The 26,940-nt window shown below is 40.4% G+C and overlaps 1 protein-coding gene across 5 annotated transcripts in view; it reads right to left on the bottom strand.

Moving 5' to 3' along the window:
* Positions 1-26,940, bottom strand: part of Naprt (nicotinate phosphoribosyltransferase) — an 88,648-nt gene that overhangs the window by 44,404 nt on the left and 17,304 nt on the right. For all 5 annotated transcript variants that reach the window (XM_065229230.1, XM_065229238.1, XM_065229248.1 and 2 more), the window contains exons 2-5: positions 9,536-9,706; positions 9,350-9,476; positions 9,205-9,288; positions 9,000-9,127 (exon numbers count right to left, since the gene is read on the bottom strand). In XM_065229230.1, coding sequence (XP_065085302.1) covers positions 9,000-9,127; positions 9,205-9,288; positions 9,350-9,476; positions 9,536-9,706 — 510 coding nt within the window. The remainder of the gene's footprint in view (positions 1-8,999; positions 9,128-9,204; positions 9,289-9,349; positions 9,477-9,535; positions 9,707-26,940) is intronic.

Genomic DNA, 26,940 nt, shown 5'->3' with positions numbered 1-26,940 from the left:
TCGCGCTCTACCTGGTCCGCCCATCGTGCTCTCTGCGCTCCACGCCTTCTTGTGCCAACCGGATCAGTAGCGAACACCAACTTTGCAGGGTTGTTATCCGGCATTCTTGCAACATGCCCTGCCCACCGCATCCTTCCGGCTTTGGCCACCTTCTGGATGCTGGCTTCGCCGTAGAGTGCAGCGAGCTCGTGGTTCATTCTTCGCCGCCACTCACCGTTCTCCTGCACACCGCCGAAGATCGTCCTTAGCACACGTCGCTCGAAAACTCCGAGTGCTTGCAGATCCGAGCATAGTCCATGTCTCGTGTCCATAGAGGACCACCGTTAGCGTTCTGTACATGGTACATTTGGTGCGAGGGTGAATCTTTTTTGACCGTAGTTTCTTCTAGAGCCCGTAGTAGGCACGACTTCCACTGATGATGCGCCTTCGTATTTCACGACTCACATTGTTGTCAGCCGTCATTAAGGATCCAAGGTAAGTAGTATCCCCGTCTATCGTGACATTACTTCCTAGACGAATCCTGTCATGTTCGGTTCCGCCAACTAGCATGTACTTTGTTTTTGACGCACTCACCACCAGTCCGACCTTTGCTGCTTCGTGTTTCAGGCGGGTGTATAGTTCTGCCACCGTTCCAAATGTTCTTGCGATAATGTCCATGTCGTCCGCAAAGCACACCAATTGACCGGATTTCGTGAAAATCGTACCCCGGCTGTTGAGCCCGGCTCGTCGCATTACACCTTCTAGAGCGATGTTGAAGACTAGGCATGAGAGTCCGTCACCTTGTCGCAGTCCCCGGCGAGATTCGAATGAACTGGATAGTTCACCCGAAACCCTAACGCAGTTTTGCACACCGTCCATCGTTGCTTTGATCAGTCTGATCAGCTTCCTAGGAAAGCCGTTCTCGTCCATGATTTTCCATAGCTCTGTGCGGTCGATACTGTCGTATATAGCACTTTGTAGGCGGCATTCAAAATGGTGATCGCTCTGAAGTTCTCACATTCCAAATGGTCGCCTTTCTTGTGAATGGGGCAGATTACCCCCTCCTTCCACTCCTCCGGTAGCTGTTCTGTTTCCCAGATCCTGACTATCATCCGGTGCAGGCAGGTGGCCAACTTTTCTGGGCCCCTCTTGATGAGTTCGGCTGCGATACCATCCTTACCAGCTGCTTTGTTGTTTTTGAGCTGCTGAATGGAGTCCTTAACTTCCCTCAGCGTGGGAGTTGGGTCAGTTCTGTCCTCTGCTGCACTGATGTAGTCGTTTCCTCCATTGCGCTGGTCTCCCGTGCCTACGTTCTCCTCGCCATTCAGGTGCGCATCGAAGTGCTGCTTCCACCTTTCAATCACCTCACGTCCTTATCCTTGCACATTTCGGCTCACGGCACGAAGCCGTTGCGGGATGCGTTGAGCTTCTGGTAGAACTTCCGTGTTTCTTGGGAACGGCACAGCAGTTCCATTTCCTCGCACTCCGCTTCTTCCAGGCGGCGTTTTTTCTCCCGAAAGATGCGGGTCTGCTGTTTCCGCTTCTGTTTATACCGTTCCACGTTCTGTCGGGTTCCATGCTCCAGCATTACCGCCCGTGTTGCGTTCTTCTCCCTCAAAATCGCTCTGCACTCCTCGTCGAACCATTCATTTCGTCGACTTCTTTCCACGTACCCGATGGTGCTCTCGGCTGCGTCGGTGATGGCTGCTTTTACTGTACTCCAGCAGTCCTCTAGAGGGGGCACATCGAGCTCGCCCTCCTCTGGCAACGCTGCCTCGAGATTCTGTGCGTATGCTAAGGCGACATCCGGTTGCTTCAGTCGCTCTAGGTTGTACTGTGGCGGGCGTCGGTACCGTACATTGTTGATGATGGAAAGTTTTGGGCGCAGTTTGACCATCACCAGGTAGTGGTTAGAGTCGATGTTAGCGCCACGATAGGTCCTGCCGTCGATAATGTCGGAGAAGTGCCGTCCATCAATCAGAACGTGGTCGATTTGCGATTCCGTCTGCTGTGGTGATCTCCAGGTGTAACGATAGGGGAGGTGGTGTTGGAAGAAGGTGCTACGTATGGCCATGTTCTTGGAGGCGGCAAAATCGATGAGTCGTAGGGCGTTCCCGTTCGTCAGCTGGTGGGCGCTGAACTTTCCAATCGTCGGTCTGAATTCCTCCTCCTGGCCTACCTGAGCGTTTAGGTCTCCTATGATGATCTTGACGTTGTGACCCCATAGGGCTGTCCCTTGTAGTTTTTTTTTCTTCCCAAATATTTTGCATGGGAACGAAAACGCATCCGTTCACAGAAAGTTGCAAATCAAGATCAACAAATCAGCTTGCCCAAATAAAGAAGTGGTTGAAAAAAAGGAGATTTCCGTAGAACTGACTATCACCAGGATTTTCCATCTCTCCCGTGGACATTCAAAGCCCCTGATGGCCCATTTTTAAGAACAGAAGCCCCTTCTTCATCTGGGTTGTTCTCATTTGATAACATTGTGGACGGTATCCTCAAATAACTCGATATTTCTGATCCTCTCAAAAGAATTTTTTCTGGCAATGCTTCCTACTGTGAAGACCCTCTTTAAGCAATTGACATTGAAGTCGAAAATAACTTTCAGATATCTGTTCAGTTCTTCCTACTCCACGGTTGATTACGTGAGATTTTATTTCCCACGATACAGGCTGGGGGGAACTGTACGATGACAACCGTATATATATACATTATCGTTGGATTGCACGCGGAGTGTGATCCAAGATCCCCATGGTAGCGATCACTTGCCGATCAAAGTTTCAATTGCCTGTGGGAACCCGTTAGCGTCGCGTACGATCTTACCTGTAATATCGATTGAACAAAGTTCAAGACTGTGATAGATGACGCCCTAACGTCGGTAGAAGGGCTTTCACCTTTGGAGAAATATAACTTCCTCTTCCTGGCCGCTTTTCTCCACATGGTTCACAAGATGCAAACTCTTCCTCTTAGCGATACAGGCAAATCAAAGGAAATAGCTCACATTTTTTAAATCGCTAGACTTAATGGGTATCAAGAAAAAACAGTAAACGATAAAAGAACAAGGGATCATTTTAGGCGTATTTCGACAACTCTTACACCAGTAACTTTCGACAACAACATTACCAAACCATCGATTCCGAAGTTTAGAAGTTTTGGCCTAGATTTAGTATTCAGCAACAGGACAAATCAGCTCAATTTTAGAAATTTAAATCCAAGGTTGCAGAACATATCGTTACAAAGGGGCACAATTTGACAAAGGATAACATTAATATCCTGCGGAGTGAATCTTCGCCTTGGAAACTAGACGTAGCTGAAAGTTTAGAAATATTTAAACATAATCCATCAACATTGCGTAATAGAGATCAAGGAAACGGATACTCGAGACTCTTTAGCATGCTACCTAAAACCACACATCGTAGCATACATCTACCTGTTGTAGACTAAATTTAGGTACCTGGTTGGGTAAATTGTGACATGGCAGTGGATACCTGCTGATTTTTTGTACCTATAACTCGTAGATAAAATATGGATTCTTCAGTGGTGTTGAGTACTTGGCACTGATGAAGTCTGGAAGTAGTAGACGAAATACGCGTATCTGTCAAAAAAACACACGAGCATTTCGAAGCGTACTCGGCTCTTGAACGCGAACTCAAGAGCCTCATCAAAGCCAAGAAACGCGGATACTGGCGGCAATTCGTGAATCGCGGTCTTCAAACAACGAGGGCGAGGAGTACTCGGATCGTTGAATTCTTAAGTTCGCGCGAACAGTATGCCCTGATTCCTCGCGAAACGACGAATTCGGTAGACGAGATCAGCCAGCGTTGCAATACTGGAGCTCTCACTAGCGCTCCTTTCGTGAGGCAATTCGGCTGATAGGACCAAGTTCAACTTGTTGAAGAACCTCCCAGACGTCGCTAAGAGGCGCATGTTGAACTTGTTTGGTCAGTTCATGGAGCTCAATATTGTTCCGGATGATTGGAGGCGGGTGAGGGCTATAGCCATTAAAAGGCCTGGCAAATTCGCGACAGATTGCAATGTTATCGTGCATACGAAAATTGTTGGAGAAAATGTTCCTTTTTCGCCTGGATAAATGAGTTGAGACGAACCGCCTACTCTCAGATACTCAATTTGGTTTCCGAGGGGTAAGGGAACGAACGACTGTCTCGCGTTGATATCCGCAGAAATTGAGTTGGCTTTTGCTGAAAAAGAGCAAATGGTTTCTGTTTTTCTTGGATATAGAGGGGGCTTTTGATTTAGTTTCGATTGAAGTCCTTTCAGGCAAACTCCACGCTTGTGGGCTTTCTCCATTAATCAATAACTTTTCGTACAATTTGCTGTCAATGAACATTGAGCTTTTCTCATGGAAACTCTACATCTTCACGATTTAGCTATATGGGTCTCCCCCAAGGCTCATGTTTTGTATAATTTCTACGTCAGAGAAATTGATAATAGTCTTAGTGACAACTGCACGTTCAGACAACTTGCAGATGACGGCGAAGTGTCTGTCACAGGGTCCAAAGGGGTCGACTGTTTCGTTTCCAGCGCTTCAATCCAGGCTGGACCTCTGTACCTTAGTATCGATGAGGACACACTGGCCAGAAGACGCGACTTGCTGCTGCTTGGACCAGAATTGTTCGACATGATTCTGGCTATTACGTTGATGACCTTCGCCGCCTTCTCGCAAGCATATTCGATGTGGCTGTTAAAGTTTAGCCGGTCATCGATCATCACTCCCAGATACTTCAGCACGCGCTTCGAAACAATGGTGTGCTCTCCAACGGTGATTTCTGCCCGCTGGACTGCTTTGCAGTTACTGATCACTTCTGTTTTGTGGTGGGCTATCTGCAGCTTCGCTCCTTGCATCCAGTTACCAATCGTATATATCGCCTCGGCCGCCAGCATTGCCACTTCTTCCAGCGTCTTACCGGTTACCGTCAAGACGTCCGCAAAGCCAACGAACTCGACTCCTTTGGTCAGCTTGAGCGTCAGCACGCCATTGTAATTCCATTCCACAGCGTGGGACGTAGAATGGAGCCTTGTGGAACTCCCGCCGTGATTCTAAGCGATTTCCGAAAACCCGTCCAGCCTCTCCGACAGTATCCAGCAAGCATATTGGCCTATACGATGCTGGATCTCCCGGCGGTTTTCCGGGCTTCGGTAACAGCACAAGCATGTGTACCTTCCACCTATCAGGGAACTGACCCTCGCCTCGTCCAGACATTTCTGCAGCACCACCCTGAACATGTCCGGGAACGTCTGGATCGCCACCTTCAACGCTACCTTGGGAATTCCATCCGGGCCAGGAGCTTTCTTCGCCTTCAATCCTTTCGCTGCTGCTAGGAGTTCCTCGTTGGAGACTTGTTCAACATTATCTCCATTGTCCTCGCCATATGGTGTAGGTGGCCAGGTCGTTGGGTCATGCTGTGGGAAAAGTCCCTACATGATGACTTTCACCTTGTTGGGACACATTTCAACCGGCATTGTTGGACCTCTGATCTGCACCATCGCGACTCGGTATGCATTGCCCCAGGGGTTGGCATCGGCATCGCGGCAAAGCTCCTTGAAACTGTTTGACTTGCTCAGCTTTATCTTTCGTATAAGTGCAGCTCTGGCCTCTCGGAACACCACCCTGCGCTCTTCTCTGTCTGCTTCCGTTCTTGCTCTCTGAACGCGCCTTCTGGCTAGAAGACAACTAGCACGGAGGGTGCTAATTTCCTTGTTCCACTAGTAAGGTGGACGCCGCCTGTTCGTTGGTTCCAGTTTTCTCGGCATAGTTGTGTCACATGCCCTTGCTAATGATTCGGTCAACTCGTTCGCGCTTAGACCCGGGATGCTGCTGTCTACCCTTAGAGCTTCGATGAAGCCTTCGTCTTCCACTTCCGCTCGCTTACTTTCGTCCTCCGCATTTCCACCGGTGTCCGTTCGCCGATACTGTACCGGATCACCTGATGGTCACTATGGGTGTACTCTTCGCACACTCTCCAGTTCATATTTGCCACTAGCGACGTACTGCATAAAGTGACGTCGATAATGGATTCCTTACTATCTTTGCGGAAGGTGCTTATGGTTCCTAAGTTGGCCAGACTGACGTTCAACTGTGCCAGAGCTTCCAGCAGGCTATACCCTCTTGCGGTGGAACACCTGCTCCCCCAATCCACTGCCCAAGCATTGAAATCTCCTGCGATGACGACTGGTTTCCGTCCAATGAGCTCTCCGGTGAGCCTATCTAGCATCTGGTGGAACTGCTCAATTGTCCATCTTGGGGGGTGCGTAGCAACTACATACATAGATTTCATTGATTTTGGCGATCACGAAACCTTCGTATGAGCCCGCCATCAATTTCAAATCTCCTTCTCCCTCTCCCCATCCATAAAATTGTCATCCATTAACCTTGAGAAGATCGTGAGTATTCGGTTCAATTCCTTTAACTTTATATTCAAGACATTAATAAGGTATAACGCAAATGATAACTTGGCTCTGTACAGTTTAGTCGATTGAGCCTGTACAAATAAAGTAATTTAAAAAAACTATATTAAATGATGTAAAATTGTGATTTATGATATATTAGCTGGTCATTGATTCCGAGTGGTTATCACATGAACAGCCGAAAGATGCGGAACATCCGCAACATTTATTGCTGCGTCAATTTGATAAAAGTAGGTCTTGATTTTTTTTTCTGCAACTATGTGGAGTGAATTAGAATGGTGTTATTATTTGCTGCATTTATATGCGATGTGGGAAAATGGTGTTTACTGATATATTAGCTAGTCATTGCCTCCGAGTGGTGAGGTGTATACATGGACGTGAAGAAGGAGATACCATCCACGCTTCATTTCCTCAATCGGAAGGGAAACATATTCTACGACGGGATCAAGAACAAGTGTTTCTTGTGCACCGCTGCTGACCCAAGCGAAAGGTTTGGATGCAGCCAGAAATGCCAAAACAAAAATAAGACGACGAGCACAGCGGTGGCAGTACGTACGCTGGTGTGTACATCATTGGACAGTAACAAGATGGTGGCGGAAAAAGAGGTGGAGGTATATGCCTCGGAAAACTGTGAACAGAATGCAAGTGATGCCCAGGAGCAGAAATTACAAGTATTCAAAGAACCGAGATGCTTCTACTAGTTTGGTGTGGATGTAGATTGGACGAAGTGTATAAATCAATCAGAACTTGTAGCATTTAAATAAAAATAAATTTAATAGGGTACCGGGATTTAAGATTAGGCCAATGCTCCCTATTTGCCTTTATTACTTAAATTCAGAATTGTAGCAAGCTCTAGGTAAATGGCTCTACAGAAAGGCATAATGTCTTTTCCATAGAATATTAGAGAAAAGTTGTCTCAATTCTGGACTTTAGCGAACGGTCCAAATAAGGAACAATGATTGGCAAAATTGTATATCTATTACAAAACATTTTTTGCAACGAAAAACTCTGTAGACATCAACGACATTTCACTCTTTGGAGAAATCGGAATAAAAGAGCGCGCTACTTATGTATGAAACTTCCGCATACCATACTGCTCCACACTGTATGCTCCTCATTGTTATTGACATTAATTTTCTTTCTGCGACATGTCATGACACACGAAGTTTCATAAATCGTGCACCAAAAAATTGTTTTCATACACAGCCAATAGCCATATCATAAATTGTTGCATGCAAATATGTTCGATTACGATTCAAGAACAAATCGCTTTGACATTGTACCATAAACTTGACCAATTTACAAGCAGCAGTCGTGTAAGCGTAACCGAACACGATCTATGCATGTATCATAAAAAAAGAGAACGAGTAAACCCTTAGGCGGTTAATAACGTTTTATCAATTTCAGTACCCATTACGTGCCCTGCTGCAACTGACAAATTTAAGAGAAAGATTCTTCTCCCGAGAAGTTTGTAATTGATGGACATAATTTGCAGTGTGTGACACCAGCACGCAAAAACTTCATGCAATTCATCCGACTGCTACGAAATAGGAAATTGTTCAAATAAGTTCATAATATGGAACGGTATTTCCGACAATGGAGCATGTTTTGATGAGTTTCAACATGCATGTGATGCAGAAACTGCAACACGAAGTATGCAATCAAAACTTTTGCTATGTAAATTACTTCCCCGTTGCTTCATGCTTCATGCAGGAAGGCAAATCGGAATTAAATGAAGTGCCTAAGGTGGGAGCGTCTCATTGTAGTATAGATGAAGCGTCTCCATGAATTCGTACAATTCAAAGCTTCAAAAAAATGCGCCATAAATTTCCGAAATGACAGCTATCGACTTCTTTCGAATGAAATATCCTTGCCATTGGCAGAGAGTTATACACGAAGGAGGAACATCTTCCGACACAAGGCCCGAACAGTCAAGCCATCGCATGGAAACCGATGAGTGTGTTTGGTCCCCCGCCCCTTCCTTCTAACTCTAACCGATCGGAATAAACAACAGCACTGTCAAGGCACTTCCTGATGGTCGGGGTGTTAAGTCACATCAAATGTTGAGTTATTTATTTTCGATTTAAACTGCATTTCTGCACACATTTAAGCACAATTTGCACCGTTCCCAAATGGGGGGTGGGGGCGGGTGAGGTCCGAAAACTATAGCCAAGGTTATCCTCAGAATCTTTGACAGTTTTGACGCCCTTCACGGAAAATGTGGAGGGTTTTCAAGTTCCTCCTCCCCATGGGTGGTTGATCGGCATGTTGGGGCATAGTTGGCTTAGATCAGTGACGTGTTAAGGGTAATTGGCACAGTGTGGTTCAGTTGATTTAACCCTGAGCATGCCACTGGAACCGATCCGGACTCAAGCGGTTGGATTTGTATCGCGTGATATTCCGCACTCGGTTCTCATCAGAGTGATACAACACGAATAAATCGATATTCATTTTTCACAAATTTCGCTTCAGAACGACAGACGGAACGAACCGAACACCCCCCGGCTGACATTGTTTTCGATTGTTATCCGGTTGGTTTCGCTCCGGAAAAGTGTATTTTACGATGTGTGTTAAGAGCAGCGGTAACGACTTACCGATGTAGGCGTACTTGGATGCGGAAAGACCTCCGTCAGGCCCTTGAGCTCGTCGGAGGCCAAACTCGAGCAGATTGATGTGCCGCCCGGCAACCATGCGATACCGGGCCGCGTTGGTGGCCATCAAGCTGTTGTGAGGGTGAGACAGAAGGTGAACTTGAATTATTTTCCGATCTATTTTGCGACAACGGCGTGTCATTCATACCTAGCGTAATTTACTAAGGTCAACAGGGTCGTTTCCAACAATTGCGCAATAATCAGTGGACCAGCCACTTTGATGAGCGGGACTCTGGAAGAGTAATTAGCACAATTAAATAATTTTACCACGGGAAACGCTTTTTTCCCCGTACCTTGGAAATGCAACCGAACCCTCCTTGATGGCGTACAGTGTGATATCTTTTGCAGTTAGCTGGCCCAAGTATTCGAAAAATTCCTCCTCAATTCCTTGCGGCAGGGCATGCTTCAGGTATTGGATATCTAGCGAATGAAAACAGGTCTAAATTGACAAACTTTAGTCTCCTTTTGATCGTACTTACCCGTTTCCGAATAGTGGAAATTTTCCATAAATTTAAGACATTCCTCCAATCCGGCAAAAATCGTAAACTCGCCGTGGAAGGGGTTCGATCGGAAGAAGAGATCAAACACCGCGTGGTCGTCAATTTTGCCGGACTTCCAATAGGCGTACGCCATCGTAATCTGATAGAGATCTGAAATGGGAGAAAATGGTGTAAATGAAACAAAATGGATTGTGGATTAAAACTTCGTTTATGGTTAAAGCTCTTCGCTTTATTCAGACGATGCCATTAACAAATTTGGTGAGTCTTCCTTTTTTTTCTCCTTGATTTTGTTTTCCGTGCTGAGCACCAATCCTAGCGACGCCAGGGAAGCAGCTCCCACACCTGGACCCTACCTATCGACCCATCAACTCATGAACCGGGGACCAACGGCTTTACTTCCCTTCCGAAGGAAGGCGTGATCAGAGATGTTATGCCTCAGAACATCCCGGCGGCGCCGGCTGGGATTGAACCCAGGCCTGCTGGGGTGAGAGGTAATCACGCTTACCACTACACCACCGGCGCCGCTCTTTCTATACTTACCTGAAGTAAAATGAGCGATTTTGGGGGTGTATGACGAAGAAAGGCTGAAATACAACGGACTAGCGCGGAGCGCTATCTAATGTCTGAAATTTAGAAATCTATAAGCCCCTAAATCTTGAGATTTCTGTTTTTGAAACTGCGATTTTTTTTTAACTTTAGAGATTTTTAGCCAACGGGCTAGTTTATCTCAAGGTGAAATTGCGAAGTGTGATATAAATGAGGACTCTTTAAACAAACCTTCGCTTCTAACAATTTTACGTATTTCCAGTTTGTTTAAATTTTCCGCAAATTGTCAACAACTAAGGATCTTATTTAGCGCAATTTTGATTACAACTTGATTTCAATATGATTTTAAAAGATTTCATAAACAACGCTGGTTTAATAACTCTTATTATTAAAAAGACTGACTGCTGAAGTTCATGAAACTCCCTAAAGTTCGTAGAACTTCCCTGAAGCGTTAAGGTCTTTCCTGAAGCGTTCATAGAAGTTTATATTGCCTGAATTTCATGGGACCTAAGTTCGAAGGACTTTTTTTTTAAGATCTTTGAAATTCATAGGAATTTCTTAAATATCGTAGAAGTACCACGAAGTTCGTAGAAATTCTCAGAAGTTCGTTAGACTTCTTTCAAGTTCGGATAACTTTCTCGAAGATCTGAGGACTTCCCTGAAGTTTGAAGGACTTAACTGAATATATGAGGACCCTAAATTTAGAAGAGCTTCCCTGAAGTTCATAAGGCTTTAAATATCGAAGGGTTTTCCAAAAGTGTGTGGGTCTTTCCTTTATTTCTTGGAAATTCCCTGAAGTTTGGAGAGCTCCCATGAATTGCGCGGGACTACCAGTAGTTCAATCGACTTCTCGGAAGTTCTAGGAACTTTTTTGAGCTTTTAGAACTATGTTAAGTTCAGAGGACTTCCCAAGAGTATTGAAGACTTCTCTGAAGCTCGGAGAAAATCCATAAGTGTCATAGGATTATCCTTAAGTTTTAAGCAATGGCTAAATGTCGAAGAAGTTACATTAAATCTGTAGAAAATTCTGTAAAATTCGTAGTTATTCCCCAAAGATTAAAGGACTTCCCTGAAGTTCGCAAGACTTCTCTGAAATTTGTAGAACTTCTCTGAAGGTTCGGAGAGATCTCCTGACCGTCGTAGGTGATCACAGTAGTTTACAGGATTTTCCTGAAACTTGTAAGGCTTTCCCGAATTTTGTAGAACTTGCATGAAGTTCGAAGGCATTATCTGAAGTTTTTAGAAATAGAACTTTTTTATTGAACATGTTGAACAAGTACTTCAAAGAAGTTACGCATCGGCACTGCTTAAGTCTGCTATCAATTAAGCACAAATCATACATGCAATTGATTCGAGAGAAAAATTAAATTAAAAATAAATACAAAATATATTTACTAAATTCTCAGGGTAAATTTTGTTCATCAATGTTTAGTTGTGTGAAAGATTTAGATTGAACAAAATGGTTAGTTTTGACCTGATTATAAAAAGAAACTTTGACATAGGGGAAAAGTTGGCTTCGGCAATACCTTAACCTATTATCGTCAGCGGGGTAAACAACGTCTTTGAGAGCTCAATTTTGGCATGTGGATACATTGTGTTTCAGAGCAACTATTGGCCAAACTTGAGTGCTCTAGGACTCTAGGACCCCTGACGATAATAAGTTAAGGTATTGCCGAAGCCAACTTTTCCCCTACATAAAATTTAAAACCTATTTGAATTATACAATCAAGATTATTTTCCTGGTGGACTTATGAAATTCCTGGTTTTTTCCCGGTTTTCCTGGTGAAAATAAATTTCCAACTTTTCCCAGGTTTCCTGCTTTTCCTGGTTCACTTGCCACCTTGTGAAACTTAAAATATCTAAATTTATTAGAAGTTCTCTGGAATTTCTTGAAGATATCGCTGCTTGCTAAAAGTTCCAACATTTTTCTTTAATTACACTAGTTTACAAAACAACATAAAAAGTGTGAACTTTAGTGGTTGACCAACGTTTCTAATGCAAAATCCTACGCTGAATTCAATGCCGTGGTCAGAAAAAATTAAAGTAGAGCCATTTTTGAGATATACAAAAATTTTGATTTTTTGAATTTTGGACAAAACTACGATTACTAAAATGTCAATATCTTTGGAACTAGTGCACCAATTTTAAATTTTTTTTTTATGAAAGTGAAGCTAAATAAATTTGATATCGTTCACTAGAATATTATGTCTTAATTAAAAATTTAATTTTGAAGTCATTTAAAAATTTACAGCATTTTTTTTTTATTTTTCCTGCGAATTTTACATAAAAATCTTGTTTTAATCAACATTTTTAATGGGATAAAAAGATTCAAAAATCATTCCATAATTTATTCTTAAAGTCCATTAAAAACTGGAGAAAATGAGCCTTTAATGGATGAAATCGGTTGGAAATTGTCGAAGTTATGAATTTTTTTGTAAAATCATGGAAATTGAATGTTCCAAGATTGGCCGTTGTCCCGCTCCTAGGTTCATGCACCACTTCCAGTAAGCCTTTCTGCGGACGTGTACGCATACGGTGCATTTCACTAACACTACCAGCTGTCACGCAAAATTAAATGGGATATTTTCAACAATATAATTTACGCTAGTGTTTGTGAGACCGCTCGGCGAGAACCTAACGCAACCAACTCAATTTGACAGCTTTCTTTCTTTAACATTGCTTAACGATGTATACGACAAAACGTGAATTCAAGTGTAAAAATGATCCTCAAAAGTTTTGTTACGCGTGTGGCAACTATATATTTACAAAATCGGTCAATTTCACTGCTTCGTTGCAAACTGCATACAGGCTTTATTTTAAAATTGATCCTGGAGACTTTGACGAACCGTGGATTCCAAAAGTATTATGTAGTTCGTGCAAAACGTGCTTGGCTAGGTGGATGTCAGGCGCAAGGTAAATTGATGTTTTGAATAACTTTCATATAAACAATTTATGTACAGCATGGTAGTGCTTTGTTCTTTCCTGATCGACATTATCTTACTTCATCTATTTTTGATAAGTGTTAATGTCTTACTTACTAACTCACTTATTTGTTATCTGTCAGTCGCTATTTGTCCTTTGACATGCCCACCATATGGCGTCGACCGTTTTGTCATGCAACGGATTGTTATTTCTGCTTGACAAAAGTTAAGCAACAAGGACGTCACAAACAGTTGAGTATCCACAAGTGGCTTCTATGACAAAACCTGTTCCACATTCAAGTTCGGTCCCGTATCCTGTTTATCCAAAGCGGAAACGAGCGCCCTCTGTTGAATCGACCGTTACAAAAAGTGAGGAGGAATTCAAGGAGGAATGCGAGGAAGACTTCGAGGTGGAATTGGAAAGAAACCCAAAACTGTTTACACAATCCGAATTTAATGATTTGGTGCGAGATCTCGACTTATCGAAGGAGAAATCCGAATTGCTGGCATCACGCTTGAAAGAACACAACATGCTGAGCAAGGAGGTCAAAATTTCTTGTCACAGGAATCGTCACAAGAAATTTGACAAATATTATTCTACAAAGGCAAGACAAGGCATGTTTTTGCCATGACGTAAACGGCTTGTTTGAAAATTTGGTGAGCCATATGATCCAGCTGAATGGCGTTTATTCATCGATAGCAGCAAGTTGAGCTTGAAAGCCGTTTTACTGCATCAAGGGAATGAGAAACCTTCTATTCCATTAGCTCATGCCGTTAATATGAAGGAAACGTATGAATCAATGGCTCTATTGCTCAATTTGATAAATTACAATCAGCACAATTGGAAAATTTGTTCCGATCTTAAAGTGGTTGCCATGTTGACTGGATTGCAACAGGGATACACAAAATATATGTGTTTTTTGTGTAAATGGGACAGTCGAGCTCGTAAGGAACACTACGTCCGAAAAGATTGGCCAAAACGGGATAATTTCACAATTGGTAAAGACAACGTTAAAAATGATCCTCTTGTGGTAAAAGAACGCATAATACTTCCACCACTACATATAAAACTTGGGCTATTCAAAAATTTCGTCAAAGCGTTGCAAAAAGAAGGGCCGGCATTCCAGTAGGTACTTGAAATCAGTATTTCCAAATTTATCTGACGCAAAGATAAAGGAAGGTGTATTTGTTGGCCCACAAATCAAAAAACTGCTCAATGATTCCGCATTCAGTACAGTTTTGACACCAGATGAGGAAGAAGCGTGGAAATCGTTCCAGTTGTGTTTGTTACATATAATTAATTTCAAATCCTTTTATTTCACTGAACACAGGTGTGAATATGTCTTTGAAGATACATTTCCTACATTCTCACATGGATTTTTTCCCGGAAAATCTTGGTGACGAGAGTGATGAGCACGGCGAACGTTTTCACCAACAAATGAAGATGATGGAACGTCGTTACCAAGGGTTTTGGGATGAAGCAATGATGGGTGACTATTGTTGGTTTCTGATTCGAGAAACAAGTTCAAAACATCGAAGACAAAGTCATTCGATTCTCAATCATTTTTAATAAAACCTAAATAAATTTCTTTTGTATCAACTCGGTTTTAAATCCTGATATGCCTTAATCAAATTGATATGTAGAGAAAAGAATCTCCCATGAAAACTTTAGAAACTCTAAAGCTGTTGTATTTCAGCAACATTTTTAAATGTTTTACAAAAATGCTTATAACTTCGACAATTTCCAACCGATTTCATCCATTAAAGGCTCATTTTCTCCGGTTTTGAATGGACTTCAAGAATAAATTATGGAATGATTTTTTGAATCTTTTTATCCCATTAAAAATGTTGATTAAAACAAGATTTTTATGGAAAATTCGCAGGAAAAATTAAAAAAAAATGCTGTAAATTTTTAAATTACTTCAAAATAAATTTTTAATTAAGACATAATATTCTAGTGAACGATAGCAAATTTATTTAGCTTCATTTTCATAAAAAAAGATTTAAAATTGGTGCACTAGTTCCAAAGATATTTCACGATTAGTAATCGTACTTTTGTCCAAAATTCAAAAAATCAAAATTTTTGTGTATCTCAAAAATGGCTCTACTTTAATTTTTTCTGACCACGGCATTGAATTCAGCGTAGGATTTTGCATTGGAAATGATCAACACCTTACCGAGTTCAAAAATGCTGTAAACTAGTGTTAATGGCACTTTGTTGATGTTCTCGTATCAAAATTCTTGTAGCTAAATTTTCGCATTTTTTTAAGTTCTTGAAATCTCCATGATATAACACCCTTAAAATACTCTCACATTTTCCGGATATTCATATAATTTTTATCACGTTCCAGAAATTCAGTGCCAACATTTCAACGGGGCGTAATTGCTTTTGTAAACAATGGCTCTAGCCGTCGATTTCTCGCAACTAAAAGCTCGCCACTTTAAAGTAACAATGCTAGTTAGTAGAGGAAACATTCATCTACCTGTTGGTGTCATTATTGTTCATGAGTGAGCTTTTATTCGCGAGAAAACAACGGGTCTTTACCCATTGTTTACAAATGCAATTACGCCCCATTGAAATGTTGGCACTGAATTCTCTCGGAGCTTTGCTGAAGTTTCCGGAAATTCCCTGATTTTCTCGAAACTTCTATACGGTTTTCACAATTTCCTTGAAATTATTTGAACTGCCCTTTGATTCTCTGATCTTTCTTGATGTTCTCAAAGCTCCCCTAAAGCTCTCAATTCTATTGAAGATCTCGGTTCTGATCGGCAAAAAATGGAATTCCCGTAAACATATTTAAGTTTCCCTGAAATTATCTGTGAAGTTACTGAAATATTTCTGAAGTTTTCATAAATTCTCTGAAGGTCTCTGTACTTCCCGGAAATTCTCGGAACATCTTAAGAGTTCTTGAACCATCCTGATTTTTTTTTCTAAATTTACGATTATACATCTTTAAACTGTTCCAAAAGTTACGTTAACTGCTATTAAGTTCTGAAATTACCCAAAGATCTCTAGATCTAACTTCTTGAAAAATTACACAATACCCCTCAAGTTTTCTATATTATTCAGGTTCGTTTGACACTTGCAAAGTTCTCTGACATTCTAGGAACTTCATAAAAGTTCCTGGAATTTTTTTGATGCTAAAAGAACAGCTTTGAGGTTCTTAAAGCTTCCAGTAAGTTCCCCATATTTTCAGCGTGTTAACTTCCCTTATGTTCCTGTGGTTTGTTGATGGAGCATCAGTGAAATTCTCAGCATTTTCTTTCATTCCTCAGAACTTCTTGAAAGCTCCTACAATTGTTGTGAAGTTAATGGGACTGCAATGACGATCTCTAATCTTTCATAAAGTTAATTACGAACATGAAATATTTTTTTTTCCTGAATTCTGGCACTATGATTTTTTTTTTTTCACTACATATCTTGAACTTGTACATGGAATACGAAACTTCAAGACATTGAATATTTTTAGATCTTGGACTTACTCAAATTAAGTAAGTTTTTTTTATTATTTATATTACTTTATGAAAGTGAGAAATTAAGTAAGTGTTAAAATTCAATGGATTTGATTGTAGAGCTGTTTCTTCAAAACTGATTGCTATGTTTTAAAAACGTTTGGGTTAATTGGTGTTATTTTTGATCTACCAAAAAAACATATTTTTGCATTCTTATTACATGAATTTATCCGTTAAAGTTCTAAAAAAAAAAAACCTGGAAAACTCAGGTAATTTTATTTAGAAAATCGAATAGACACCCTGTAGACAGATAAAGACGATTAAACGTCACAAAGCATAAGGCCTGTACTCGAAAAAAATGCACCAGACAAAAGTGTTCGCCAAAAATTTATTTTAAGTCGGATTTTCTTGAAACTTTCAGGGAATGAACTAATACATATGGATTATGTTTCGGCATAATTACTTTATTCAATTTCCTTTCCATCGCTGAAAGCCCGCACCTTTCCCGTAAGACCCCTCATTACATTTTGTGCAATGGTGGAGCCGACCTTTTTGGTCACTTTCATCCATTATTTCTTCAACTCCAGCTCGTTCTTAAACACCTTGAACGATTTTCGAACTTTGTCCTTCATTATGGCCCAAAATCTTTCCACCGGATGAATCTCTGGTGAATGGGGGTGTTGGCGGTTTTTGGTACAAAAACAACGTTATTGTCTCTGTACTAATCCAACGTCGATCGCGCGTAATGGCATGATGCCAGGACCGGCCAAAATAATGAACTGCAGGAAGGGCAACAGACGCTTCTGGAGGCACTCGGTGCGGTAAATTTTGCTGTTTGCTGACGAATCCCAGCTCGTTTCATGGTTTGCTGAACGAACCAGGCGGAACACTTTGCCTTCAGAGCCGCGTCGCGAATCGAAAGGTTCGTTGTATGGGTGATTCCCAGTTGTCTTCCGATCCATCTCATGGCCGCAGTCGGATTTTCCATGACGGCGCGCAAAATTCTCCGGCTATTTTCTTCTTGTTTCAATGACATCTCAATAACCACTGAACCGATTGTTATGAAATTTTGCACATGTAAACAATTCACTCCAAACTAGTTATACCCAGATTTTCATCAATTTTTACCCACGGATAAAAAAGTTACACACGGATAAAAATGGTGCATTTTTTTTCGAGTACAAGCCTTAGAATGATCAATCTTGAAATAAATTCACGCTAAAAAAGTTGAAAATAGTGACTGATTACAAGAAAAAGTGACTTTAGAGGAGACTTTTTAGTGACTGGCTTGAAAAAAGTGACCAAATCACAAAAAAGTGACACGCTACCAGCCCTGCAAATAGCCTTGATGCCTTGATTGAAGCGAAATGGATGGGGAGAGTGTAAATGTCAACTCCATGTTTTTAACATTTCGTGGAAAGAAGGCGGGTTCTTCTTCCCACTAATTGGGACATCCTCCTGTTGGGTGGCCTGTTTTTTAACCGGTTGTATGACTTTGTTGTTGGAAGAAGATTCTCATTTATCCCGTGGATGCACGTGGGCGATGTTGCCCACGGATTCACCTAACCCGGTTTTGGCCCTTCATACAATGGCAAGTGGAGTTCAATTAGAGGTTATTAAACATGATCAAGTCGAACAGAGAGGATGGTCCACAGTCTATTTATATATTTATTTGTCGTCAATCAGTGTAGACCGTTTTACAATTGTTGTCTTAAGTGCTATTTTTACAATTTTGTCTTTGTTTATATTTTTTATAATATGTCTTAAGAACAAGTTAAACATTACTTTTAGATGACGTTACTGCGAGGAATTAAAATATTGCTTTAATTTGGTTTTTGTCATTGTAAAGTCAATGTTATCGCAGTGCTTATTATATGTATCCATCATTTGGTTCAAGGGTCCAAATTTGGCATAATTCGTACGATGACGATTTGTAGCAAATATATTTCTATTGCGTAAATGCCTAGATTTTTTTTTTCCTTTGGTTTGTTTTCCGTCGATCTTGTTTTCCGTGCTGAGCACCAATGCTACCGACGTGCCAGGAAGGCAGCTCCCACACCTGGACCCTACCTATCGACCCATCAACTCATGAACCGGGGACCAACGGCTTTACTTCCCATCCGAAGGAAGACGTGATCAGAGATGTTATGCCTCAGAACATCCCGGCGGCGCCGACTGTGATTGAACCCAGGCCTGTTGGGGTGAGAGGTAATCACGCTTACCACTACACCACCGGCGCCGTTAAAAATGCCTAGATGGTGTATATAAATTTAAGGATGGCAATAGTTCTATTGAATCAATTCGATGTGATACGATATCTTTTACGAAAGAAATCATAGCAAATTCACGACGCTCTTTTAATGTTTGGATATTTAAGAGCTTACACCGAGCTGTGTAAGATGGCAGAGGAAATACAGTCCAACCTAACTTGCGGAGTGCATACAATAGAAACTGCTTTTGAACGGACTCTATTCTTTCTTCGTGTGTGATTGAAAAAGGAGACCAAACTATGCTGCAATATTCTAATATCGATCTTACATAAGCAATTTACAATGTTTTTATCGTATACGGATCGTGAAAGTTATAGCAGAAACGTTTTATGAAAACAAGCATGTTGTTAGCTCTGTTAATAATTGTGTTATAATGATCGGTGAAAGTAAGTTTTGAGTCCAAAATAACACCTAGATCCCTGACTCTGTCACACTTTTCTACGATCTGGTTTCCTAAAGTGATTGTTATATCGGGTAGGATTTGTTTTCTACTAATGGTAATTGAGTTACATTTTTTTACATTTAATTGTAGCAGGCTTTTTGGATATCTGAATTTCCTCTTTGAATGTTATGATGTCTTTGGCATCTTTTATTTCCAAAAAAAGTTTAATGTCGTTAGCATATATTAAAACTTTCAATTTCTTAATAATGAAAGATATGTCATTGACGAAGAGAATAAATAAAAGTGGTCCTAAATGGGAGCCTTGAGGAACTCCTGAAGTGACATCAACGGGATTTGATATCTTTCCTTTGTATCTTACTATTTGATGGCGGTCAGTTAAATATGATTCAAGCCACTTGAGGAGTGCGTAATGAATTCCCATTTTTTTGAAGTTTAAAAAGAAGCATGGGTATGTCAATTCGATCAAACGCTTTGCTGAAATCTGTATACAACACTTCTACGTGGTTTCCGTTATCCATTGCATTCAAGGAATAATTATTTAATTCGAGCAAATTCGTAGTTGTTGAACGGCCTTTAAAGAAGCCATGTCGCATAGTAGTTATTCTGTTTTTAATTTGAAGAAAGAGTTTTTCATTCACAATCGCCTCGAAAAGTTTCGGAATGCAAGAGATAATAGCTATACCACGATAATTACGTATGTCGGATTTTTTGCCCGATTTAAAGATAGGCACTAAAAACGAGTTTTTTTTTCCATATTTTAGGGAAGTTTCCGGATTCCAGTGACATATTGAAAATCCAAAATAATGGAGCAGTAAGTTCAATTGCTAAAGTTTTCATAAAAACTGGCGGAACACCTTTAGATGCATCTAAATTGTTTAAACCCTTTAAGATATCATGAACCTTGATTTGACTTACGCTGATGTCACTTGAAAATTCTGGATAAGATTCAAAATATTCACGGTCACGGTCCTCTTCTGAAAACGTAGTATATATCTCTTGGAAGAAATTTGCAAACAAATTGCATATATCATCCGAGTTCTCACCTATCCTATCGTCCAAATGCATCTTTGAGGGAAAATTATCAGATTTTAATTTGGTTTTCACATAATTGAAGAAGTGCCTAGGACAAGATTTTATTTCAAGTTCAGTTTTTAAATTATACTCCTCAAATGCCATATTCACGGCCAAATTTAACTGATCGCAAATGTCTAAATAGTATGCCAAAGTTTCTTCACTAAGATATTTTTTATAAAATTTGTGCGCTTTTTGCTGTCGATTTTTTAAATTTTTCAGTTCCCTGTTGTACCAAACTGGATGTTTTGCATGACTCTGACGTCTTCTTTTTTTAGTTGGCACTTCTTCAAGTATTATTTCAAGCAACACATTGTAGAATACGTCAACTGCACATTCAACATTTCCTGCAGTTCTTAATATTGCTTGCCAATCGACAATGTTCAACCTATTTCTAATGTTATCATAATTTGCTGAATTGTAATCAAAGATTTCATCAAATTCGCAGTCGTTGGTTCTTTCATTTATGTGAACGAATAGAGAATATTATATTGCTGTGTGAAACATTTCATTTCTCCATATGGGACTTAACGATTCAGTCACACAGAAATCTTCATAAGTATTTGTTAATAAAAGGTCTAAATAACAATTTTGTTGATTTTTCACATGGTTAATTTGATTGAGTCCTAAATTTGCAATTTTGTCAAAAATGAAATGGAGTGTTTCATTTTCCCCAACGACTGGAAGTAAGATGCTTTCATTGTCCATATCAGAAATAAAGTCAACATAGCGTTGGTTAAAGTCCCCATATATATTAGACCTGTTCATTTTAAACGAAATGTTCGGAATGTAACGGGTCAACCGTGATTACTGTTCGTCATGTTAATTTGAACTTCTGTGCAAATTTTCAGCAAAATCGGTGATGATTTAGAGGTGCTTCAAGTTAATTTTATGTTTTTAAGGTAATTTACGGCTTACAATATTTGTATCTCGAGACTGAAACAACGAAAGCTGCTGTAACAACTTTCATAGCAAAGTTTAATGTGTTATGTATCAACTTTGTAACCAAAGGTTGACTATTCGAAGTGATTTTATTGAAGTTTGACTTAGTTTCATGCTCGAAGATATCTTAAAAAGTGAAGAATTTTAAAGTATTTGTTCTACGAATTTTCCATCCATATGATATAAAAATGTGTAGTGTACGGCATAATGTTCCTCATATTGTTCTAGAAGTTTCGTTCCAACATAGTTTTCGTGTATATTTCATAGATTGAGAGATAAAAATCAGAAAAGAGGCCGTTTTAGCTAAAATTCACAAGACAACAGAACCAATAAAAGTCAATTAGATTGACAGAACATAGTTGCATTGCTTTTCAATGACGACCGATGACTGTTTCATTGATATATGATTTTTTCATAAATATGAATCCTCAGTAGACGTGTTTTTTTATCAAAGGCAAGTGTCACTCGAACCATACCAGCAATTTATAAAATTACGAACATTTGAATGGTTCGAGTGACACTTGCCTTTGATAAAAAAACACGTCTACTGAGGATTCATATTTATGAATCTTGTCTTGTGAATTTTAGCTAAAACGGCCTCTTTTCTGATTTTTATCTCTCAATCTATGAAATATACACGAAAACTATGTTGGAACGAAACTTTTAGAACAATATGAGGAACATTATGCCGTACACTACACATTTTTATATCATATGGATGGAAAATTCATAGAACAAATACTTTAAAATTCTTCACTTTTTAAGATATCTTCGAGCATGAAACTAAGTCAAACTTCAATAAAATCACTTCGAATAGTCAACCTTTGGTTACAAAGTTGATACATAACACATTAAACTTTGCTATGAAAGTTGTTACAGCAGCTTTCGTTGTTTCAGTCTCGAGATACAAATATTGTAAGCCGTAAATTACCTTAAAAACATAAAATTAACTTGAAGCACCTCTAAATCATCACCGATTTTGCTGAAAATTTGCACAGAAGTTCAAATTAACATGACGAACAGTAATCACGGTTGACCCGTTACATTCCGAACATTTCGTTTAAAATGAACAGGTCTAATATATATGAACTTTTACTTCAGGGGGTAAATTAGACAAAATTTCTTCCGCTTTTCCAAAAAACTTATCATAAAGGGTGTCCACGATGAAATTGCCACACTATGAAATTGCTCTAACTTTTTAACCGTTGGGTAGAATTTAATGAAAATTTGGGTGGATTTAGTTCATAGTGCATTATTTACATCCTGCAAGTTTTAAAGTCCTGTGATCAAAACTCGCGGAAATGGAGTCGAAAGAACAGCTCGTGAGTGATAAAATCTTGCGCATTCATCACGAGAACAAGGATCTCTCGCATCGTTCCATCGCTAAAACGTTGGGAATCGCGAATTCCACGGTGTCGCGAGTGATTAAGCGGTTCGAGGAACGGTTGACCACCGATCGGAAGCCCAGAAGTGAAGGAAAAAGTATTCCGTACAACAACAAAAATCACAACCGCGTAGTTGGGGCCTTCAACCGAAATCCGAACGCCTCCGTTAGGGATGTGGCTAAGAAGCTGCACCTACGCCGAAGTTTTGTCCAGAAGGCAAAAACTAAGGCTGGGATTCGAACGTTCAAGGTACAAAAGGCCCCTAATCGCGACGAGAAGCAGAACAAGTCCGCCAAAACCCGTGCCAGGAAGTTGTACCTCAACATGCTGACGAAAGTTGAATGCTGCATCATGGACGACGAAACATATGTGAAGGCCGACTTCAAACAGATCCCCGGCAACCTGTTTTTCACGGCCAAGGATAAGTTCAGCGTTCCGGAGCATGTCCGCACTCAGAAGATGTCCAAATTTGCGAAGAAATTCCTGGTTTGGCAAGCTATCTGCACGTGCGGGAAGCGGAGTGCACCTTTCGTGACCCAGGACACGATGAACGGACAGGTGTACATAAAAGAGTGCCTCCAGAAGCGGCTGCTTCCTCTCCTGAAGGCCCACAACGTCCCAACAATCTTCTGGCCGGATTTGGCCTCATGCCACTACTCCAAGGACGTGCTGAAGTGGTATGCGGACAATAAGGTCAATTTCGTGCCGAAAATGTTCAACCCTCCCAACACTCCGGAGCTCCGCCCCATCGAGAAGTACTGGGCGATTATGAAGCAGCACCTTCTTAAACGACCTAAGGTAGTGAAGACAGTCGAGGAACTGAAGAAAGTATGGGTTTACATGCAAAAAACGGTTGATTCACAGGTTGTGCAGAATCTTATGGCCGGGGTTAAGGCCAAGGTGCGGGCATTTGAGTATGGACTGTAAATAAAATACGAGTAAAATGGTAAAATGAAGTTTAATAGTTATTTCTCAATCCCTGAAAATTTGATGGCAATCGGATGAAAACTCGAATTTTGCGAATCAATTTTGTGTGTGGCAATTTCATCGTGGACACCCTTTACGTGTCCTTATGAGCATTGTTTGGAGGAAAGTATACCGAAGCAAAGACATGTGTTTCGTCTGCTACTCGAATTCTTTAAATTTAGTAGCCATAATGATTTCTGAATTCAATTGGGTCGAAATCGCTATTAACTGACATAACCCCAAGCCATAAAAACTTCCTCAAAGCCCCAAGGCTGCAAAATGCGTGTCGATTCATGGTTGACATGGTTGGTTCTCAATAATGCGATGATCAATCTTCATGATTTAGCCACCATTCGAAAGGTATGGCTATCGTCTTTCATTTAATACAGGTAGATACCCGATTGGACCTGTGATTGGCCATCCGGAACGGAAAAACCCGGAAAAGTTCCGAGCAAAATGCGTGTCGATTGAAGTTGACATGACTGGTTCTCGGTGATTTGGTTACCAAATTTCAAGATTGAGCCACTATTTGAAAGGTATAACTATCTACTTTCGAACGGAACAGACAACGAACTGATTGCACTTGTGGTTGGCAAATCGGAACGGGAACACCCGCGAAAGGTGGCTCTGTGGATTCACCGATAAAATGGTCAATTCCTGAAAGTAGACCTAGAGATCCGCGATTTTTTCTAAATTGCAAACAATTATTAGCAGAGAAGAAATATACCATCAACATATCGATTCTGCAACCAAGTGGCCAGAAAACGGTCCTCTGGATATCCGGAATCACCGGAAAAATAGCCAATTCCTGAAAGTAAAACTAGAGATCCGCGATTTTTTCTAAATTGCTTACAATCATGAGCATAGAGGAAATAAACCATCAACATATCGATTCTGCAACCAAGTGGCCAGAAAATGGTCCTCTGGATATCCGGAATCACCGGAAAAATAGTAAATTCTTGAAAGTAGACCTAGAGATCTGCGATTTTTTCTAAATTGCTTACAATCATGAGCATAGAAGAAATAAACCATCAACATATCGATTCTGCAACCAAGTGGCCAGAAAACGGTCCTCTGGATATCCGGAATCACCGGAAAAATAGTAAATTTTTGAAAGTAGACCTAGAGATCCGCGATTTTTTCTAAATTGCTTACAATCATGAGCATAGAAGAAATAAACCATCAACATATCGATTCTGCAACCAAGTGGCCAGAAAACGGTCCCCTGAATATCTGGAATCACCGGGAAAATAGCCAATTCCTGAAAGTAAAACTAGAGATCCGCGATTTTTTCTAAATTGCTTACAATCATGAGCATAGAAGAAATAAACCATCAACATATCGATTCTGCAACCAAGTGGCCAGAAAACGGTCCTCTGGATATCCGGAATCACCGGAAAAATAGTAAATTCTTGAAAGTAGACCTAGAGATCCGCGATTTTTTCTAAATTGCTTACAATCATGAGCATAGAAGAAATAAACCATCAACATATCGATTCTGCAACCAAGTGGCCAGAAAACGGTCCTCTGGATATCCGGAATCACCGGAAAAATAGTAAATTCTTGAAAGTAGACCTAGAGATCCGCGATTTTTTCTAAACTGCTTACAATCATGAGCATAGAAGAAATAAACCATCAACATATCGATTCTGTGTTATGACCACCGGGGGATTGAATCAATATGGAGCAGAGATATCTCTCCTCAAATGAGGGTTTTTCACATTTAAAAAAGAAACGTGGATCTCTAGGTCTACTTTTATGAGTTGCTCATTTTCCTGGTGATTCTGGATATCTAGCTGACCGTTTCGTGGTCACCGTGAAGCAGAATCGATATGGTGATTGAATATTTCCTCTATGATGAAGATTGTATGCAATTTTGCAAAAATTGCGGATCGCTAGGACCACTTTTAATTTAATTGACCATTTTCCTGGTGATTCCAAATTCAGAAAGGGGTTTTATGGCCACCGGGTGAACGAATTAATATTTCACTGAGATATCTCCACTTAACTTAAGGATCAATACATTTACTAAAAATTCACCGAGCATTAGAACCACTTTGTAAAAATTACTACTTTTCCGATGTATCCGAATATCCTGAGGAACGTTTTCTGGCCACCCTGAATGAGAATTGATATGGTGATGGCATATTTCCTCTTCACTCAATATTGTATGCAATTTATAAAAAATCACGGATCTCAGGGACTACTTTTAGTAATTAACCAATTTCCCGGTGAATCCCGATAACCAGAAGGGCGTTCTATGGCCAGCGGGGGATCGAATCAATATGGCACTGAGGTATTTCATCTCAACTGAACGTTCTTCACACGTTCTAAAAAATCACGGATTTCTAGGTCTACATTCAGGAATTGCCCTTGATCACAGTGATTACGGATATCCAGAGGACCGTTTTCTGGTCACCTAGCAGCCGCATAGATATAGTGATAGCTTATTTCCTCTATGATTATTATTGTGTGCAATTTATGAAAAAAATCGCGGAACTCTAGGATCACTTTTAGGAATTGGCCATTTTCTCAGTGAATCCGGATATCCACTAGGGTGTTTTATGGACACCCGGCAGTAAAATCGATTCAGCGATGGCATATTTCCTCTAAGCTCAAGATGTTATGCAATTTAGAAAAAAATCGCGGAACTCTAGGCTACTTTCAGGAATGAATAATTTTACCGATTATTCCGGCCATCTAGAGGACCGTTTTCTGGCCCCTCGGTAGCATAATCGATATGGTGACAGCATATTTTCTTTATGCTCATGATGCTATGCAATTTAGAAAAAATCGCGAATCTCTAGGACTACTTTTAGGAATTGAACATTTTTCTGGTGAATCCGGATATCCAGAAGGGCGTTTTATGGCCACCGGGGGACCGAATCACTACACGGGAAAAATTCGATCTCCGAAATGAGAAAAATGACTCATGATTTCATGAGCACAGCGTATTTTCATGTTATGAAAATACACCATGAATAATATTCATGATATCATGACCAACTTTTCCGTAGCGCAGCAAACATTCCCAAAATCATGAATCATCCGAGTTGAAATCATGAGCTAAATTCATGGGTTTAACTTTTAACCAAAAAATTTGAAAAGAATAAAATAAAGCATCATACTGGATTCGAACCAAGAACCTTGAGATCATTAAACCCATACTTAGACCACTAGACTATCAGTACTTGTATAAAATGGAAGACAAAAGGCGTATAAAAGATACCTATGTAGTGTGGTTTATGAACACGGTTTGCCAAGTACGTGTAACGCTTGTAGTGGTCTTGATTTCACTGCATTATGAAATCATGAATTTCTATGACGAAATCATGAATCATTGTTACGATTTCATGGGATGGCAAGTTTTTTGATTTCATGATTTTTTATTCATGAAAACGGAATCAGATTTGTTTCCGTGTATGGC

Source organism: Ochlerotatus camptorhynchus, unplaced genomic scaffold (assembly GCF_037179485.1).
Source record: "Ochlerotatus camptorhynchus isolate MF236.1 unplaced genomic scaffold, CSIRO-AGI_Acam_v1.1 ptg000024l, whole genome shotgun sequence".
NCBI classification, from domain to species: domain Eukaryota; kingdom Metazoa; phylum Arthropoda; class Insecta; order Diptera; family Culicidae; genus Ochlerotatus; species Ochlerotatus camptorhynchus.
This window is presented reverse-complemented; position numbering and strand designations above follow the sequence as displayed.